Raw genomic sequence first — 22,299 nt, 5'->3', positions numbered from 1 at the left:
GACAATGTGTATATGAATGAATATATATATATATCTCCAAAAAAATACGTTTTCCCTCTGAAATTAAAACCGATTCACTTCTTCTCACAGTTCAATCCAGCAGACCATAAGATGTATCAATTTGCTCATCTGAGTTTTGAAAATGTAGAGAGACTAGATACAAGGCAAATAAGTGGGTCTGGGGAAAATTCATTTGGAGAAGAGTCATAATTGTTGTATTCAAGGATATGAGCAGAGGGAAACCTGTAACCTGTTGGAGACACAGAGCATGTTGGGTTACCTTTGGATGTCTGAGGTCACAACACCTCACACCAGCGACTACTCAAGGGATGTTTGAATGCCGGAACGGATAAGTGAGCAAAGGGATGGAAGGTCAAATCTGCTGTCCACGAAGATGTCAGGTTCGATTCCAGCATAAGGAAAAGACTCGAGATGACTCCAGCACTAGGCTGGACCACTGAAGGAAGTCAGGAATCCTTATTTGATTCACTTGTTTATTTGTTTATTTATTGAAATTTACAATAATAGAATAAACATATATCTTGAATATACTTTAGAGAAAACTCAGCACTTAAATGTCCAGACGCTTCTCTACATGTATGATGAAGACAGTCCCTTGACTTCAAGGGTTCCGTCTGTTAACATTCAGTCGGGTTGAAATGGATCTGAAATCAGGACATATTAAGGGCAGTTGGAGGAACAGTGCTTAGGAGAGAGAGGAACTGTCCTCAATTACCTGCAGGGTGACCATGGGACAGAAGGGGTCCTCTGGGCTGCTGGCTCTGCAGGAGACACAGGACCAATGAGCAAAACCCAGAGTGGGGGAGGGGCACCCTGTGGACATTAGCAACCAAAGGAAGCACATTCTAACAGAAACACATGCCCAGCAGAGGGACACTTTGCTTTACCAAATAACAAGCCATTGTCATGGGACATGTGTAGATAGAGTTGTTTGAGTTAATACACACCAAATGGGCTGTTTTTGAGGGTAACTGGGAAGGTAGCATCTACACAGGATGAGAAACTGAGGCGCCTCCATCCCTCTGACTGGAAAAGGCATTAATGAACCCAATAGTCAACCTAAAGATTTGGTGTTAAAGTTAGGTAGATAATTAATAAATATTTTCAAATCCTAAGTCTTCATGAGTACATAGGAGGCCAACAGAACACACCATGGCCCGTTATTTCTTTGAATGTCTACCCAGTGAACACAGACTTGATATTAATTACTGACCAAGAGAAATTCAGGTTGTCTCCATATATAAAATAGTGCCATATCCTAAAACAGGTCCAAAGATGTCCAAATATTTCCATGTCTCTAGGGTCTGTCTTTCTCTGTATCTCAGGCTACTCTCCCTGTGCATTCTATGACTGCCTTGAGTCTAGCTAATTTTCTCTCACTTCCCCCTCTACCACACGCTTATGTCTAACATCTTCCCCTCACAATCCTCATCAACACTATAACTAGATGTCTCCCAAAGACTCCTCTGGAAGAAGTCACTACATATTCAAAAGCCTAGAACGAACCATCCATTTAAAAAATATGTGCAGGAAAGGTTATAAGGGGCAAAACCCACACAAAATTATTAAGGCGGTGAAATTACAGACAAGTGATATTTAAGTATTCTTGGGATGGTGCTAGTAAAGTTCCAATCATAAAATAAAATAAAATAAAGCCCCCAATAAACTACAAGTACACCTAGTACACTGTACTCAAAGCTCCAACTCAACTCCGTAAACACCTTTCAGTCCTCTCCATTCGGCCTTTTCCTTATCACACCCTAGTGAACCCCTGCTGGTATTCTACCCTCTACCCTCTACTCTCTCCTAACCTTTCTCTTTGCCCCTTTCCCTCGCTGCTGTCTCTCTCATTGTGAGTCTTTCCCCACACTTGCATTCTCCCTCACCTGTAGGACGCCATGGCGTGTCGTCTGTGTGGTCAGCCATTTTGTCTCTAACATAGGTCAGCCTCCAAAGGCTGCCCATCGTTCGTTCATAGCTGCATTCCCTGAATCTAGAATAGTGACTTGCAGACAAAAGATGCTGATGAGTGATCTGGTGAATGAATGATTGTCATTTCTGTGGCTACAAACTTCTGTCATGTTCTCTTTCCTTTTTGAAATCTAATTATATACTGTGTGTGGCTTCACTTTGCATATCTTTATTTAGTCATATGTTTTAATGCAGGAATCTCAGAATAAGGATTTTATACATATATCCCATGTTACCCCACTCTCTACTCTGATTCAGCAGATTCTGTGGAATATCTACTGTGTCAGGCACTTTAGTAGGAGGGATGCTATAAACTAAAAGCTGCATTTTTCAAGCCAAAAAAAAAAAAAATACCAAATGGAATATTTCTCTGCTGATTTTCTTAACAAAATAAATACACCTGAAATCTACAGTTTAAATAAAATAATACTCATTTTTCTATACTTTTTACCATCCACCAAACCCATTCAAATAATTATTTAAAATAAATTAGGACATGTAGGAGATCTCCAAACACAACTTTAAATCATTAACAAGTATAAATAAAAGCATGTAGTATAAAGTGGTTTTGATGTAGGGAAATGGCCTTTGAACACCCGCTATTTCAGGATGCTCACTGTAAGTGAGCAGAAAGACTCTGAAAGCTGTGAAGGCTACAGGCCTGGTCTGGAGTTTAAGCAACGTAAGCCTTTTGTGCAATATGGATATTTTGGAAGCTGATACATGTTTTTTTTTTTTTTTTTCAGAACCAGATGCAAGAATTTGGTAAAGAACACAGGTAGAAGAGATTGTTAATTTTCCTTCCCCCCCATAAGCTATTTTATTATGCCAATTTTAATTATCATGCAATCAAATGGGTTTAAGGCTTATATTCTCCACATCACTGACATCACGAACATGAAAGCATTTTATACTGTCATACATCAGTGTTTGTACTAGCTTATACATATATACAGAAATTATTCACACATCTTAACCTTGCTATTTCCTCCTCTCACACCAACATACTATTACCATGAAAGCAGCTTTTTAATTAATGGTATAAGAAATACAGCAAGGCACACTGTTTTAAAAAACGTTTTTTCGCGTTACCACCTCAAGAAGCATAGAAACCAAAAACAAACTAAATAGTAGAATGTACCAGTTTACAATATACAACACTGTTATAGTTGTTTCTTGAAGTGCTGCATAGATTATTATTATTAAAAAGAAATAATGAAAATGGCGCTTTTAAATGTCGCTTAATTTTGTACTAAGGACCAATATGTCTCCTCTATACTACAATCCAATCAAGGGTTGGCTTTTTAGGTAGATCTCTTTCAAGAAACATAGGTATAATACCATGAAAACTTTCAGAGCAAAACATACAATTGGTCAAGTACTGGCAGGGAGGGGTACCATTCCAGTGGGTTTAATGGACCATCGATTTGGTGAACTACAGAGCCTTAAGGAGGAGGCAGGAGGGGAGAGGCAAACGAAGTCTTGCTGGAGAGAGAGGGCTGGCAGAGGTAGCTTGGGACAGGAATCCATGGGAGAGCAAGCAGCTTTGTGGAAATAAGAGATCACCTAAAGAGAAGCAATGCACACATCCAGTTCACAAGGCCCACGTGGACAGACCGCGCTCAGAGGGAAGGTTCATCTTCAGAAAGTCAATGTGACAGGCGGCAGTGATGGGACCCAAGACCAGCCCAGGGTGGATCAGGCCAGCCCTGAGCTGCAGCCAGGCTATCTACAGGAAACAAAAAGATGACAGGAAAAGGTTTCAGAAGTGTCTCCATCATCTGCAGAACGAAGTCCTCTCAGGAAGCTGCCGTGCGGGGTCAGCTACTAAAGATCTGAAATGAGAGGTTAGGAGATGTGACTGTCCACTAGCTCAAGGCTCAAACTACATACCAAACCAAACCGAACCAAATCATTTCAGTTCACTAAGACATCCAGATACTTTCAGACATTTATACGGTTTCAAAAAATCAAGTATGATCATCTTTTCTCTGGGTCATCAACTCATTCATTCTTCTGTGGGCGAGCTCAGTTTTATCAAGAGAGTTCCAAATCTGTATGAAAATGTCAGGCGGTTAATACCAAGGGATGTGACGATGTACGGACAGCAATTCACAGCCTGGGTTCCTGGCTCTCAGGCTAGCACTCCCTTCAGTAATTTCTATGTGATGTTGAACAATTCTATTATGCAGTGATGAAACACTCACAAAATTGTGATAATCTTGAATGCTTTAGATCCATGCCTACAAATGGGTATAATTAGAATTTACAGCTCAAATGTTACTGTGTTTCATTGTTAGGTACAGGAAACATTGTGGAGACTAAACTGATTCAATTCTCTTTTTATGTGTGATGATTGATACAAATGTGTTCCAAGCTCATTCTGGCCTACTTATTTCTAAATGGCTATAACACCTGGTCAAATCGGAGAAACATCTAAATTCCAGTATACAATTACTTTAGGTTGTCAGACCGGCTCTCAAAGAAAGCAGGTCTCCGCCTGCCTGGGTGTAATCTAAATGCTCAAGTGTTATAGCAGGTTTTGTCCTGACCTCTTAGAAGCAAATATTCTTCTGTGTCTTTCTGTCTCTTTCTATAAACTTACAATTGTGTGTAGGAGTCAGAAAAGTCTTCCAACTGTAGTCCCACTACAGCCAAACAGGATGTTGAGAAGAGAGGGGAAGCGAGCGGGAATGGGGAGACAGACAGAGGCAGATGGAACAGAATTTGGTACAGTAAAATAATGCAGTAATTCAAGAAAGCACAGTGCAGCATTGCTCAAATGCTGAGGATGTGACTCATCAGAAATCTGCCACTGAGCAGGGAATCCTCGGTGAAGCAAATCCTGTCTCAGTAAAGAGCTGGCAATTCAATTCCCTGTGGGTAATCAATTCTTTCAACTTGGCACACTTGGGAACAGGCAGGCCAAATGGGCTCAAGGCCAAATCCATCCTCGTGTGTGTGTGTGTGTGTGTGTGTGTGTGTGTGTGTGTGTGTGTGTGTGTGTGAGAGAGAGAGAGAGGGGGGGGGCTGACTTTATTCAATAAAAACTTTTTTATTTAGCATGGGAAGTTATTCAGAAGTCCCAGATAATTCAAATCACATCCAGAAGAGCCTTGGTTTAGTAAGGTGATTTAAAGGTAAGTTTTACAAGACTATATGTGTAGTGTCTAGTGAAATAATAATATACATGCTCCCAATGTAGTTTCCTAAAGCTGTTTGGCCAGCCTTGGGAAGCCCCAAACAGTGCCAGTCCAGTAGGAGAATGAGATGCTGTGTGTGATGAGAAGTGTTTGCTCCTACCACTCTCTCGGTTTATAAAAGCAAAACAGCACTTTAAACGGTTCGTGTGCAAACCTGTACACACATGCATCAACATCAACAGTCATCTAAAATCTAAAGCTCTGAGGCCACCACCACACTTGCAGACTGATAAAGTAGACCAGACCATGAAACTGAGACCAAAAGAAGTAATAAACACCCTCCTCCTGCCACCCACACCCACCCACCCACCCACCCACACCCACCACACCACACTACACATGCACACAAACACACACACACACCACACACATACATACACACACACCACACATATACACAAACACACACACACCACACATGCACACAAACACACACACACACCACACAATACCACACCACACCATACCACACATGCACACAAACACACACCACACACATACACACATACATACACACACACCACACATATACACAAACACACACACACCACACATGCACACAAACACACACACACACCATACAATACCACACCACACCACACCACACATGCACACAAACACACACACACACCACACACATACACACATACATACACACACACCACACATATACACAAACACACACACACACACCACACACCACACATGCACACAAACACACACACACCACACATACACATACACACACATCACACACACATATACACAAACACACACACACCACACACACATACACAAACACACATACACACACACACACACACACACACACACACACACACACACACACACACACACATACACATCAAACCATCAGAAAACCTGAAGGAGAAGACATGAAAGAACACACTGGCTGCACAGGAGGAGTTAACTTTTCATGCGGCAGGATTTATCCAGCCTGAAATTTAGGGTTAAACCATTCATCAAAGATCACAGGCTTATGATGAGGATTATGAAGAAATAACTGTCAGAATACAGCAAAAAGATTAGTGCAAAGTACATCTCTTAGGCAGGTCCTAGGAGGCATTCCAGACATACGCTGTGTGCTTCCTCCAAATTAGGCAGAAAGAGCTGTGTCTATGCAGTTACCTTGCCTTTGATGTGATTTGCTCTAACTGACCTCTCTATTTTTACAGAAATACGATGCACAAATGGATCCAGTGAAAAGCCCAGCAGTGTGTCTGGAAATAAGTGCACACGCACACAACTGTTAGGCCACACTAAAGCTTCTCAAATGGGTTCAGAGGTTTTTAATTTGAACATAGTAAATGAAATAATTTTCAGAACTCTTCGAAAAGAATTTGTTCTGGTTGCAGACTATATGCATGGTTCTAAGTCATAAACACTTTTGGATGGAATTGCAATCATTTCATCATCTGAGAATTTATTTCTGGGAAAAGAGCTCTGGCAAATTGGGCTTGGTGAATTGTGCTGTCCTGATACAAAGAAGGTCCCATCGAATGGTCCTCAAATGGCTTTTAGAAAGAAAAGCTTTTGCTGTTTTGGACCTTATAAAAAGCACAATGACAACAAATAAATGTGACGTGTCCTATTCACCAGTACCATAACTACACGTCCTAACACCAAGTGCTGAACGCTTAGCAGCATTTTCAGATTGGCTAAATTCTCAGGTGACAGTACTCTGACCATATGTGAAAGTTTACATTCAATGCTTGTAACTAGCCCCCCAAAACCAGGCACCAAGGTGTTTCATTAACATGATATTGCAACACACACAGACATGCATGTACTCACATGTGCACACACACACGTGCACACACACCCTCAAACGTGGATAGAAGCAACATATGGCTGTTGACATAGCTCTGGGCTGATAACGAGTCACTTGGGGGCGATGTCAGTTCTGCAGAAGTAAAATCTGCCTGCTTCTCCCTTTGCCCACCACAGCGCCCAGTGTGGGGTGCAATAGAACCCTGCCAATGGCCACACAAGCCGCTAGCAGTTTTACGCTGTCTACGCTTGTAAAACGTGAGGATTACAGAGGTCCATTCGCTTCCCTCAAAGTCAAAAAAAAAAAAAAAAATTGCTCATCATTTACATTTCATCTCAATTCCATTTCTCTATGTGAGGGGAAGAGTCTCCCAGAGGATGAAACAGGGAGTAGGCATTCCTGAGGCTTCTCCAGGGCCAGAGCTTTCTCTGCTCCACATCTCAGCCTGACTGGTGACTCGGGTCGCAGTCACAGGGTGGCATCCTCAGAGTGCTGTTGCTTTCAAGCCTTTATTGCCTCTCAGAAAACAAAATCAGCCAGGCTCTCGCTGGCCTTCTGGGGAGGTGGGCAGAGCCTGCATCCAATCAGTCCTAACAGAGCTGGCTCTGAGGCAGCTTCTGGAATCCCAGCTACTCTCCCTTAATGGTCAGTTTTACTGCATGCTGATGGAGGATGTGATTACAGGGTGGGCACGACTCACAGAAAACACATCTCTCTCTTTCCCACTTTTGTCCTTGCTCTCAGCCAACTGTAAATAGGGTCTGAAATAGAAAATTAGTGAAGCTACATTAGTAAGTAGGATGGCTTTCTTCAGTTTTGCATACTGAGTTTATTTTTAGGGTATATGTATGGTATAGATTGCCCCCGTCGCTCCCCATTCTAGCAGCTCTACACAGAATCACACATTTTAATGAGCTTAGGGCACAGGTGTTGCAGGAAAAAAAAAATAATGATGTTTGCCATTCATCTTTCAAATTAAATAATGTGTTCTTAAATAGTAACTTTTTTCATAATACATTATGGGAACAACATTTATCTGTCACATTTTAAAAGATGTATTTGTAATAAATGTAAATTACTTTTAGAAAATCAGTAATTAGGCTCATCAAAAAATAAACAATCTGCCACAAAAAAGATAATCTTTAGCATAGTTAAGTATAATAACTGTTATTTGAATAAGTTAACAAATTAGGGTAGATTGCTTCTGTAATTCATTTCCTATAGCACGAGTTTAGGTTACGCATTAGGCTTCTGCGGTGGGGGTGGAGGTGACGCTAGGCACCTCATACTTTGGTGACATACAACTCTCATATCTGAAAGCTAAATTTCTCCTTAAACTTCATCGAGGAAGTACATTCATCACTGAGGCTTAGAAATGGGAAATAACAGAATCTTTGTGTTACTTTTAGAGCTATCTTCCCATCTCAGAATTATCAATCAATAGCTGTCTTATTAAATATGAAAAGTAGGATGACGTTCTTATAAAAAAAATTGATGGCAATCAGCCTGTCACCTTCAGGCAAACTTCAAAAATTCTGTTTTTATCAAGACACCATTAAGGTGTCATGTACTTTCCCAGCATTTGTGTTCTGTATTGGTTCCCAATCTGTGTGTGTTCAAGTAAGGGGCTCTCCTGCATCTGCTTCCTCCTCCTGTTGGAATTCTCAGGCATGGCCATGATTAGGAGCTGTGACAATACAGTCTGTACCAGGAAAATGAGTGTGATGATAGTTATGTTGGGTTGAAGCATAAAGAGAAAGCCCAGGTCTGGAGACACAGCCTTTAGCCCAGCCCTTGTTCATTCCCCAGGCAGTTCCAAGTAGGAGCTCAAGTAAGGAATGCAGCTCCTGAGCATGCATTTTGATCTCAGGATGATCAAGTATGACTGCAACTTGGATAGTATTTTTCTCCCCCAGTTGAAGAGTTCAAAGCCCTAAACATGGATCAGCTGTTTCCACAGATACTGTATCGCTCTTGACAAAATGATAAAATGAATGTCCTTTAAATGTCAAATTCTCACCAGTTTTCCCCTTTTGCTTTTCACTGTTGCAAATGTTTCTACTTAAATGTCTTATTCAGATATGTATATGTTGTGACTGGCCATTCTGACTAGTCTTCTGTAGTGGTTCTATTAATGCAAACTCACTCTCTCTCTCTCTCTCTCTCTCTCTCTCTCTCTCTCTCTCTCTCTCTCTCTCTCTCTCACACACACACACACACACACACACACACACACACACACACACACGCACACACATGCAGACACACACATACTCATACGTACTCATACATACCTTTCAATGAGATGATTTCCATGCTTGGGGGCATTACATTCTACCTACGCATGTTTCTATGTCGATCTTCATGAAAGCTTACAAGCTTTTCTTTACAGGTTAAAGTTTGCGGGCTGGGATAGAGCATTGCCTTGGCTTTTGGCTGTTTTGCATTCAATGGGAGAGCTGGACTTTTCGATTTAGTTGAAGTAGCATTATTTTCTTCCGGCTTTCCTGATTCGCCTTGGTTTCTTGAACTTCCATCTTTACTGGTCTGTCCTGAAGGAGTGGTAAGGTCTGAGCTTTCTGCACAGCCCTGGGATGCTTGGGACGCATCATCTACTTCCTTTCCATTGTCAGCTCCTTTCTGAGGGGAAGGTCCTGAAGGAGCCACCCTATCTGTCTCATCGTGTGAGAAAGCAACCTCATTGAGCACAGGAGAGCTTGCTGTCCCTGGTACTGGCGTAGCAGCTTCATCCAGAACTGCTGATTCGGTTGGAAGGGCACTAGAGACACAGGCTTTCTCGTCAACAAGTTCATCCTCAACACAAGCTTCAAAGAAACATTCGATGTCTTCCTTGTCATCTAAACTAAAGTCCACGGTGTCTGGTGGCAATGGGGTGCTGCTCTTCTCATCTATGTAATCGGTGACCTCCCCACAGTCACTGTCATGGGATGACAGTGATAAGTAGGAATAAAAGTCCCCCTTTCTCAGGTGCATGGGCCGATGAGAATGTTCTAGGACTTTCTCCTTGATTTGAGTTAACGAAGTGGGAGCAGCCACCTCACTTTCGGGTTGTGATTTACTTTTGAGGGCCGTTGATGCCATGTCAATGATTTCCTTAACAAAGTCATGTACTGAACCATCTTCAGCATCCTTTTGATGGGAAACATCTGGCTGGCAGTTGCAACAGGAAGTGCTGTTGCTGAGAGAAGCGCTTTCCTCCGTCTCATTCGGTTCGAGGAGACAGCAACCAGCAGGTTTCCTAGCCCCACCTGGTGCATCATCAGATGAAGATTTTAGTCCACCGCTGTCTTGTCTGCTTCCAACCCTGGTTTCCAACAACAGTTCTGGGCAAGTGTTCTCAACGGGCGTGCGGGGGCTACTTGGATTTTCAGAATGGTGGAGGTTTGGACCTATCTGTGGAAGACATCTATCATCTGGGGGGCCAAATTCCTTTCCAGCAACATTTGAATCATCTAAACTGTCTGTCAGTGCTTTACACTCACTGTGCTTGGATTCGGAACTCTTTTCTACATTTAAACCGAGGTTCCCTGATGCCTCTGAAATTCCATTCGGCTTCTCCTTTTGTCTTTCTGGAGTACTTTCAATATTGCCATTTTCCATGTCAGCCACACGTGGATCTTTACTAACTTCATAAGTATTTTTCTTGTTTTCACCTTCTGTTCCTAAGTCATGAGTTCTGGGTGAATTCTTCCCATTTCCATTGTTTTCAGAGAGACATTTTATGGAGCCATTTAGAAGGGCCTCGATATTCAGGGTGTCTGAGGGGTTGATCTTCTCACTTTGGCCTCCGTCTTTATTACCCTTCATTTCATCAGTGACACTGCACCGTTTCTTTTCTCTTGTCAAGGAAAATTTCGGTCTTATCCAGGTCTGTAGTTCATTCTTTATGTAGTCCAGCCCGGACATCAGATGGCTTTCTTCATAGATTTCATCATCTGTTGCAATACTGGAATCATCGTCCTCATCTTTGAGGCGTAGCTCTTCTTCAGTCAAGGTGAGAGTGGAGCTGGAGAGGAGGTCACTGTCGTCCTCATCATCAGTACAAGCAGAGGTGCACGAGACGTTAACAATCATACTAACGTTGACGTCACTTTCATCGGCCACCGAGCGGTTCAGGCGCTTCCTGAATGATGCATTTGATTCTGGGATCTTGTTTTTGTGTAACACAATATCTTCTGAACAAAGAGAAAGCTCATCACTGCTACTCAGTTCTGTAAGAGATGCTGGTGAATCTTCATTGATAGAAGAAGCGACATCCAACGACATCTGGCCAGTAAAGGACATCCTTTGGGAACTGCTTTGGAGAGTGATATCAGAAACACTTCGCTTTATCTTTTGCTCCGAGGGGCTCTGGATATTCTCTAGACGATTCAGGAGGTCTAATGTCCTCTTACTCAGCTCACCAACTGAGCCGCTGCTCACACTTATGTCCCCAGAGCTGTGACAGCTAAAGAGATCTTCATTGCTCTTATAGGATGTCAACCAACTTTCTAAAGAAGTGCTTCGCTGGAGACTGTCACTGCCATTTTTAAAGATACCTAACCCAAACAAATCACCCCCTGGAGGAAGGGACTCTGTAGATGAGCTACGAGATAAAAGGGAGAGCTGTCTGGCATTCTGAATGCCTGTGAATGTCTTCTCTTTGTCACTGCTTTTATAAGAGCTACGACCCATTTCATGGGGTGCACTTGCCAATATCCTTTCATGGGGAGGCGCATCTGGTTGTAACTCCGAAGCCTGATGTTTAGGTTTGCAGGATTTTTTATCAAAATAAAAACCACAGAGAAGAGGGTCCTCCACATGTGCCTTTTCACTTTGTGACTGTTTCATTATCATTGGTAATTTGAGTTTTGAGCCTTGGAGGTATGAGTAATCATAAAATGTAAACACATCATGTTTTCCTTGTAATTCTTCTCCTAAACAATCAGTGGTGTGTTTGGTAACACTGTTTAAATCTCCAGCTTTTCCATTTACACAACCCACTGGTGAAATGGATGACTGAGAGATATTTGGAAGCATAATGCATTCCTCCTCATCTTTAAATTTTTGCTTTAACACGTTGACTGCATCTCCCATTTGTGGGTCCAGATGTTCAGTTTCAGGGTTACTTGGGGACCCATCTACCATACCGAACAAACACATTTCAGAGCTGGTAGGCATTTCGTTGTCTCCTTCACTGACAATTCCACTCTCACTGCCTGAATTCTGGCTCACGTCTCCACTGTGACACGGGCAAGGCCTCCCCAAACTGGAGCCCCCTAAAAGATCTGGCAAGGATTTTGTGGATGAAAATGAAGAATCTTTACTGAGGCTCTTAGTTAAAACGCCAGGCTGTGCTGTGCCTGTAAGCTTTGGGCTGCTTTTCAGAAACGGAGTGTGGCTGTCCTTGTGGAGCGCAACGTTGTGAAGACTGTACACTTGGTAAATGTGTGGGCTGGAAGGTGCAGTGATGTTTGAGGTATACTGGGACCCCCCCACAGTCACCTGCCTCATCCTCATAGCCAGGGTCCTGGTGGTGTGTCTCTTCAAGCTTCAGGGAGGGTATGATAGGCTCTGGGTCTTGATCAAGGTCATTTGATTCTTCGTGCAGACTAATTAGCTTATTACTTATATCTGTTTCATCCCATTCTAGGGCGTCTTCACTCATTCCATTCAGGTCCATCAAGCCAGGATCGATCACATTCAAAGTCTCCTGTGTTGAAGGGAGGAGAGAGCGGAGTGGGGAGAGAGAGGGGTAGGGGGGGAGAGAGAGAGAGAGAGAGAGAGAGAGAGAGAGAGAGAGAGAGAGAGAGAGAGAGAGAGGGAGAGAGAGAGAGAGAGAGAGAGAGAGAGAGAGAGAGAGAGAGAGAGAGAGAGAGAATTAGAGAATGTAAGTAGGGGACTTTGATCTATTATAATCTCTTGGAAGTTAGAAAATGAAACTGAAATACAGGTTGGAAGTAGCAACTTCAGTAATTCTGCTCCTCCTTGAAATAATAGCCAAACACTTTGGGGACAGTTTTTCTATCAATAATGACTGTCACGGAGGCATGAACGCACATTCAAATGTGAGATCAGTATTCCACGATCACATGGTCATTTATGGATTTAACCATTTCCTGTTGATTGTACTATATTTGAAATCTTAGTTCAGGTTGATTATTGTGGCTTGAATATGAAATGTGTCACATAGGCTCATGTTTTGAAAGTGTGGTGCCCACCTGATTGGCACTACTTCGGGAGCTTCTGGAGATCTTTGTGGGTAAGATTGAACTGGAAGAAATGTGTCCCTTGAAGTGGGTCCTTGGGGGGCTCTTGTCCTTGCTCCTTTCTCTGCTATGTCTTCACAGCAGAGCAAACAACAATCCCGTGCCACATGCCCAAAGACATGGGGTCAAGTAGCCATGAATGCAACCCTTGGAAACGATGAACCAAAAGAAGTCCCCCTGAGGTTATTTAAGTGAAATATCTTAGTTAGTAGTGTTATTTGGAAGTAACTAAAACAGCTAAAAATTGTCTGCTATATGCAGGTTAAAGAGAGGAGTCCAGGAAGTTGCTTAGGGTACATTTATTCTCGGACTCGTTCACTTCCTGAGTCTGTAACAGAATGCCGTCTGCAGCTGTGCATCGCAACCTTCTGGCCTCAGTTTCTGGGTTCTCCACTGAAAGTCCCATTTACCTGGGAACCTAGAACAGAGTACACCCCTTGCTCTTTCTTTCTTTTCTGGGCACTGCCATGAGAACTAGTCTCTGCCTCCTCTTAGACCCAAGATGGGCAACGCCCACATCTTCCTGAGTTTTCCAAGGGCAGCTCCTGAGTCATTGTTTCCTCGATCCCTTTCTTCTTCCTTTGTGAGAGAGACTTCGCTTTGACTTTCGTTAACCATCACTATTGGTCCCACCTATGCGGTAAAATCTTCCAGCTGCACGTGATAACTATCTAAAGACTTTCCTGACCCACAGGAATGCCGTAGCCCAGACGCCCTTATGCGGCTCTCTGCCTGTCTCCATGAGGACTCCATATTCTCCTGGATATTTCACTGCTATTTATATAAAACTTAATGCATCCTTGGATGTAGCAGTTAAACGGGCTCCTTCGGCATCCTCACTTGTTATCCGGCTACGCGGTAACATTGTGGAGCCAAGGAAAGCGAGGAATGCACCGTGGGCCCTGATAGCTTCCCCTACCATAAGACCACAAGGAGCATGCGCAGTTCCTCCTATGTTTATGCTGAGGAGGCAGTTGACTATGACTCTAGAGACAGCAGACTAAGTTGATGGCCTGATTCTTCTCACTAGCTCCGTTCCCTTGTACAAGTTAGTTAAGCTTTCCGAGCATCAATACCCTCACCTATAAAATAGATACAGCTCTACGGATCTTTTCAAAACCATTTTTGGGATGAAATGTGAAATAATTGTAAGTTCCCAGGAAAGTAGTCAATATTTGGGAACTAATTCATACTGTGTACAGAATGGCTCATAAGCTCCTCGCCTCCTCCTTGGCTATCTCCTTCTTACCATTCCTTCCAATTTACTCTTAAAAACAAATCATGATCTGATAGGTAAGGAGGGGGCAATTCCTTTCACAAGCCAGAGTTTTCCCATTACAAGTCAGATCATCTCAACTGTCTGGCTGAGAAACAGGCCACGCTGCCCTCATTCTTAGTGGTAGGAAGACAGTCTCACCTGGAACATATCACATCACATTCTTAAAGCCTCAGTCCTTCCTACAACCAGTAGTTAAAGAATACCACACAAAAATGGCGTAAAACAACTGTTAGTGCTTTCTTATACTGGATATGAAGAGATTCTCTGTATAACCCGATTTAGTTTAAAGGAGTCCAATTATAAGGTAAACATTAACTAGAGGATATTTAAATCTTTTCTAAAAGAGATCTTTCCTGCTGCCGATGTTCCAGCAGTTAATCCAGTACACGGCCAGTTATCACAGTTGCTTAGATACCCATTCACTGTGATGAATTTTTATTGCAATTTCTGTTTATTCTTTGCTTACTGATAAAGTAAAGGACTAATGACCAGTCTGTATAGCCAGTGAATGTTAAACTCTTCAGCGGTAGGAGCACTCAATCAGTCTACTCAAATAGTGTATTAATTTCAAACACTATCTTGCCAGACACAGTACTGACAGTGCTGATAAATAATTAAATTAGGCTTTCAGAGGCGTTCTTTGTTACTCTGCTCAACTTTCCACATGTGACAGCGGAGGCTTTTCCAACAGGGTCTCAAACCTGAGGACTCGACTGGAGGTGCAAGGATTGTGCCATCTTGTGCCAGGAGCTGAACCTATGTGACGCTTGCAGCTCAGATTGTCTGGGGACACGGTCATGGTCAGAGACTTTATGGCTTTACAGACTCAGGCCTGTGAATGGACAGAACTCCGCAGTCCCTGAAGGAACGGATCAAAAGCCCTTGGGATAAAATGTTTTCATGGGAAAGAAGTAAACTTGGTTTATGATTTTTGCCTTAACTCTTGTCCTTTAAAACGTCCTGAAATTTCTATGTGTGATACTTCCAGGGACTGGCTGATGGGATCTGCTTGGAAATCACTTACTTTGTAATTAAACATTTTCCATATTAAAGAAGTCTTTGCTGCTCAGCCTCATCCATTTCCTCATTAGCTAACCTTGGCAGCTACTTTCACTTCCTCTTCTCTTTCCTTCTCAGTCCTTATCCCTCTGTAAAGTGGAGATCTCCTCCCTCTTGCCCTTCACTTTGTATTCTAAAGAAATGAATGGCTATGATATTAATTGATAAAACTTTCCTTAGCTTTATAGGACCCAGGACATCTCAGGATCAATGTAATGCTCTCCACTCCCTGTACTGGTGGAAGCTCCACCTCAGCCCCTGGCACCCTGGCATCCATATACCCAAGGAGTCTGGAATATTCTGTTGGAAGCCCACCTCTCTGCCCAGACCCTGCCTCTCAGAAAAGTCTTGCCAAACACAGTTCTTCCCCCAGAGATACTCAAGACCACACCCACAGGGTATTTAAACTGTACTCCAGAGAACAGACACGTGGTTTTTTGGTTTGTTTTTTTTTTTCGTCTCTCTTTCCTGTTTCCTTTCTGGGGGTGGGGAGGGTGGGGGGAGATTCACCTGGGAACATTTTACCCATTAAACTTGGGCTTTTTCTAATTCATTTGATTTGGTCTGATTTGGATTGCTGCATCGGCAGAGAGGCCTATCAGGTGCAGAAACTTTTCACACCCTGGGCTTTGATTCTATGAACATCCATTAGAATGTTTTGAAGAAGGAAAAAGACATACTGTAGATGACAAAGACCTCCTTTCAGTAGATGGCTTCTCTGGCCTTTTCCTTTCCCTCTCTAGACAAGCCGCCGGAACCCCTAAAACCCTGAAAATAGAGCTTTGAGGAGCTAACTCCTCCATCTTCTTCGAGGCCAACTTTGCAATAAGCCAGTTTCTTTCCCAGAAACTCTGGACTCTATATTAACCTTCAAGAGGAGAGCAGTCGGGACCTCAATTCCACTAACACCTTCTGGTTTTGTATTAAATTCTGTTGTATTTTAAATAAAATTCTCCATTTCCTTGGGATTTAGTCTAAACCATAAAACATACCCCTAAGGCAAGAAGGAAGTAAAGATTTCCAAGAGGAAGGACATGAGGACCTTTATATAACTGAACAGCTCCCTTTTGTGCAACTGTTGTGTGTTGGGGGGGGGTGAGTGAGACATATACAGAGACACAGCCCATCTTCTTGGTGACAGCTCCACATAGCCAATAATTCTCAAATTAATTAAGTATTTGACTTGTTTTTATTATTGCAATTTGTAAAGAAATTGCTTAGCACTTAAAAAAATGTACATATTCCCATACTTGATAAATTGGTAAGTCCAAATAGATTCACACCAAAATCTAAGAGCTTTTGAGTAAAGCCCAATGGCTGATGAAGAGTAAATAAGGAACCAATGGAAAGCCTGTCACTGTGGAAATAATTGATATAAATTAATTCAGGCAGGGCCCTTTCATTCATAAGTTACTTTGGTTGGGTTTTAGGGAGGAAAAAGAGGAGATTCCAGAGAGGTGAGGTACTAAGGGAATTGTCCTCCAGGTAAGAGTCTTATTAACATCTGCAGCCACACAGAGGAGCCCCGACTGAGGGCCCAGGAGACAAATAAGGTGCCTTCTTTTAGGGTTATCAAGGCAGGGGAGGGCTTTCATAGGTGAGAAAGGAGGCTGAGTTAATCCCTGACTTATATGGTCATATTTCCTCTGTGTGGGCCCAGTTAATGTGTGACCCACACTACTTGGAAGAGGTCGAGGAGCAGGGCATTATGGAGGACTTCTGCTGGGTGGCAGGAACCATTCTTCCTTTGGGCGGAGGAAGGGGACTAGGTTAATGTTTGACAGTGAGATGTAACAGTTCAGGCTGCCTGCAATCCTTGGATGCAGGGAAGCTGCTTGGTAGGTTCTTATCAGGCCTCCATGTTTAGGGCCTAATTACCTGGAAGGTCTGTTTCCCTGTCAGTGTGACATGACAATTGCATGACAATAGAATTTTGTCCTAAATCAGGGTGCTATACAAATAACTGTGTGTGCATGCACATGCACACACACCATATTTGTAACAACAATTAATGCAGAAAGAGGATATGAATTTAAAAGAGAACGAGATGGGTATTTGAGAGGGTTTGAAAGGAGAGAATGGAAGGGTGAAATGATATAAGTATATTATAATCTCAAGAAAATGCAAAGCTATCTTTCTTGAGGGATGTTATTGAAAGACGTGTTCTTTAGAAGGGTTCTCAAAAATACCAAGGTGACTGATATGAAACAAAAATACAAAAAAAGACTGAATGTTTCGTTTATGAGAAGATCTTGCAACTTTCATTCCCACTGCTTATTCTAGACCTAGCCCAGTGGGGTCAATGAGCAGAACTGCATTTACAAATCTAGGAAGAGAGATTTTTAAGTAAAAATTGATACTACAGAACATTATATTAGCTACTGTTCATGTTGGTATGATGAAAGATCTGAGGGAAACAAATCAAATGAAGAAGGATGTTCTGGCTCATGTTTTCAAAGACTTCCAGTCCTTGGCAGAGAAGGCATGGTGCAAGAATGCATGGCAGCAAGAATGCATGACGACAAGAATGCATGATGGCAAGAATGCATGGCGGCAAGAATGTATGGCGGCAAGAATGCATGGCAGCAAAAATGCATGGCAGAGGTGGTACACATCACAGCAAACCAGAAGCAAGAGAAAGGCAGGAACGAAGGGACCCAGCTGCACTTTCAAATGCTCAACCCGAGTGACCAATTTCCTTCAGCTAGGCCATACTTCCTAATGCTCCACAGCCTCTCCTCATAAGTAGGGCCACCAGCTGAACAAGTACTCAGAACATGAGCCTTTGAGGGCTCTCAGAAGATGTATACGTTAGTGTGCAAGAAAGGACGTGGACACTAGGAATAATGTAGAGGAGAAAAGAGAGAGAATATAGGGATAAGGCTGGGAAAATAAATTTGAATCAGGAGAAATAGTACAATATAATGACTGTATTTCTTCATTTCTACAATATTTTTCTTAGCCACCATCTTTAACCAAAATGCATTAGAAATGTCATTTTTTTAGAATAAACATAGGTAGAGATGTAATTAAAAACACCAACAAGTCCTTATAAGGCAGAGCAATAATTGTAAAATAATTCTGAGTTTGCATTACTCTGTCTTTTATTGAGCAGAGAGTAGATTCCAAGTGAACAAGAAAAATACAGAAAATAAGACAAAAAGAAAGCTGCTTACTGTTTATTAGCTGTATGAAATTTAGGGTAGAAACTCACAAAGACGTGGGTTTGAGACCCTCTACAATTGCATTAGCTGTGCTCTTATATAAATTATCTGGTGTCTATAGATATCAGTTCTAACATTTGTATATCACCATATTGTACCTACTCCACAGACTGTTGTGAGCACTCATGTGAAGGCCTCTAGGCAGACTTTGGGGGACAATGATTGGCAGTTCTCAGCATATCTTCACTCTGCTGCAGTGAGAAGAAGATGCTATAGCTTACTGTTAAATAATTGTAACTAGGTTTATGTCACCACAGCTGGCTAGCGGACACATGTGGGATTAAATTAAATAAATGCTGATTTCATTCCTGTTGTGAATGTAGTGATATCTTCATTTTGCATGCTATATATGGGTTCATTCCACAGACAAGACTCCTGCTAGTCAGCCAGCCTGCAGGTTAAGAACTTTCAATTCATTAAAAATAATCTTTTCTTGGAAAGTTGGGTTTGTTGTCTGTGGAATTCTATCCCAGTGTACATAGTAGAGCAATCCAGTCCTTCTCACTATGGGATTGACAATAATGTTCAGGTAACTTGTTTAAAAACGCTTCAGAAAATGCTTTGAAAGTCTATCTCGCACTAATGATCAAAAAGCATTCTTATGAATGCTCTTTTTTAAAAAACAGGTCTGATAATAAGCTCAAAACAGACAAAACCCCAGCCATCTCACAAACCTCACTAAAATGAGAGTTAAGATGAACATATTTCCTGCTCTTGCTCTGGTGGTTTGCATGAGGAATAATCACTGCTGGCACATGTATTTGAACACTTGGGTTCTCAGTTGGGCATGCTGGTTGGAGAAGTTGCAGAATCTTTAGGAGGAGAGCCTTGCTGGAGGAAGCATGTCACTGGGGGCAGGTTTGCATGGTTTATGGCCTTGCCCCGCTTCCTGTTCCTCTCTGTTCCTGCTTGTTCCTGCTTCCTGAGTGTGGATGACAGCATGGCCATCTGTAGCATGAATCTTAGAGGTCTTATTAATAAAATCAAGCCTGAGGCCAGTTATTGGGGTGAACGCTCGAAGATCAGAGAACCAGAACAAGCCACAGCTACCTCACCTCGCTGGATCCTCAGCTGGTCTTGTTTCCTCAGACTGGAGGCCTCTGAGTCCTCATCCAGAATGGGTCTCAGCTGAACTGCTGCTCAAAAGCGTGAATGCTTAACCAGGCCAAATGCTTAACCAGGCCAAATGCTTAACCAAGCCAAATGCTTCTAGTTCCTGGTTCTCATGCCTTATCTATCTTTCTGCCTTCTATCATCACTCCCTGGGATTAAAGGCTCGCTTTCTGGGATTAAAGGCGTGAGTCACCATGCTTGGCTGTATCCTTGAACACATGGATTTCTGCCTAGCTCTGCCTCCCAAGTGCTGGGATTAAAGGCGTGTGCTACCACTGCCTATCCTCTATGTTTAATATTGTGGCTATTCTGTCTCTGACCCCAGATAAGTTTATTAGGGTGCACAATATTTCGGGGAATACAATACCACCACAGCCATCCAGCTTCCTGGTCATGCTGCCATGCTTTCCCTGAGAGCCGCCATGCCTTTCCTGCCATGATCAATTCTATCCTCCTTGAACTTTAAGCCAAAATAAATCCTTAAATCCTTCCTCCCATACATTGCTTTCTGTCAGGACACTTTATCACAGCAACAGAAAATTAACCAATACAGACATAATCTAAAGTTGTCAGAAGCAAAAAAAAAAAAAAAAAAAATTAAATGTGGCTCCAATGAATCCAGCATTGGAAAATAGGGTGTTCCTTCCATAAATAAACTTCATGAGGACAGGGACTCAGCCTATCCCATGTCTGGTATAGTCCAGCATGCAAAATAGTTTATGACATAAAACAGACCCTCAAAATAAAATTGTCAAGTGAATTGAAGGAAGGAGCGCTTCCTTGCCGTCTCTCAGATTGCTGTGGGAAGACAGACAAAGGCCAGGGGGTTAAACTGCACTCTGCAGAACCAAAGAGAGAACTGGTGACTTTGAAAGGTGTGTCACGGCTCAGTCACAGAAGCTAACGGCCTCCAGAGTGTGTACAGGATAAGGCAGCAGCCACGAAAAGCCACTGTCAGTCATCATCCCGTATCCATGGAGGTTTATGTTCCAAGAACTGCCCCAGGGACCAAAATCTGAGAATGCTGGGCTTCTTGTGGTGCGGGGGTTCAAACTCATGGCCTTGAACAGACAAGACAAGTGTAATACCCACAGAGCTGTGTTCTCTGCCCTAAGTTCCTCGTATAAAATGATGTCTTTTCATAACACATGTCATTTGGAACATTTTAAATCATCTTCCAATGCCTATTCCAATGTAAACCCACTGGGAGGGACTGCTACCCTGCCCTGTTTGGGGAGAAGACAGACTTCTACACATAGTTAGGCCAGAGATAGTTTTTTCCCCCTAAATATTTTTAATCTATGTCTGGTTGGATCTATGTGTGTCAGTCAAGAGCAGGCTATATTATTTCAGTCATTACCAGCACAGATAACTATTCTGAAATAAGTGATTTCAGAAATATGTACAACAGGCAAATTCCGAGACAGAAGGAAGGCTATGATTTCCAGGAGCTCTTCACAGGGATTAAAAAAAAAAAAAAAAAAAAAAGATGCTGTGGCTTAATAGGTCTGAAATTTCCTTTGAGTGATGAAAATGTATTAAAAGTAGAGATGATAGCTATACAATGTCGTCAGTGCACTGAAGACCATGGAGTGATTCACTTTTAAAATGACTACTTTTGTGTGAATTCGGAAAAAGTCATTGAATTAAAAAAAAAAAACCCACAAGTTACCTCAAACACAGCAGGTCCCACAGGCTGGCATGTGAGGACACAAGCATAGGACATACTGGAAAGGAAACTGAAGGAGGCGGGTCCTCAGCCAATCGAACCCTGGCCCGTGGGCCCGCCAGGCTGGTGACCATCCTCTTGACCTCTCACATCAGTCCTGGAAGAACAGAACTAAGAATCTACAGCCATTTCAGAACACACAGCCAACTCCAAGTGTCCTGACGTGTCTCTCTCCACTCCAGACACAGGAGCACCTCCCAACAGTGTGTTTATTTAACAATTAGAAAGGAAACAAAACAAATAAAGAATTGAATGCTTCAGTTTTATCTTGTTTGTGAGAAACAGACTGCCAAGAACTTTGATATTCTATAAGCAAAGTGGCCCAGGGGCTGTAGGAAGGAATTCTACAGAAGAAAACAGAGTTCATGTGCATGCCTATGAGTGTTTGTGTGCACACAGACACACACATATACACACACAAAACAAACAAGCAAAAAGAAAAACAAAGCAACCCCCCTCCCCCCAAAAAAAGCCAAACAAAACACTGAATACTTTCCTCAGTCTTGTCTTTCGGTATCTTCAGTTTCACCGAAGGAGCTGCCCCAGAAAAGTGATGCTTCAACGACAAAGCCAAGAATAATAGAAATCATATTCTGTTTCTGTTTTAGGTTCTGGCCATAGAGAACCTAAAACCTGAGA

General features: G+C 42.4%; 1 protein-coding gene across 1 annotated transcript in view; it reads right to left on the bottom strand.

The window, feature by feature from the left end:
* Positions 1-474: 474 nt before the first annotated feature.
* Akap6 (A-kinase anchoring protein 6) overlaps positions 475-22,299 on the bottom strand; it is a 441,797-nt gene continuing 419,972 nt past the window's right edge. Inside the window, 3 exon segments of the mRNA XM_052738516.1 lie at positions 475-3,827; positions 9,282-12,486; positions 12,488-12,700. Of these exon segments, the coding sequence (XP_052594476.1) occupies positions 9,322-12,486; positions 12,488-12,700 (3,378 nt within the window). The 3' untranslated portion in view covers positions 475-3,827; positions 9,282-9,321.

The sequence above is a fragment of the Peromyscus californicus genome, unplaced genomic scaffold, assembly GCF_007827085.1.
Source record: "Peromyscus californicus insignis strain IS unplaced genomic scaffold, ASM782708v3 Scaffold_15__1_contigs__length_86483966, whole genome shotgun sequence".
NCBI lineage: Eukaryota > Metazoa > Chordata > Mammalia > Rodentia > Cricetidae > Peromyscus > Peromyscus californicus.
The sequence above is the reverse complement of the archived record's forward strand: the minus strand, read 5'-3'. Positions and strand labels throughout refer to the sequence as shown.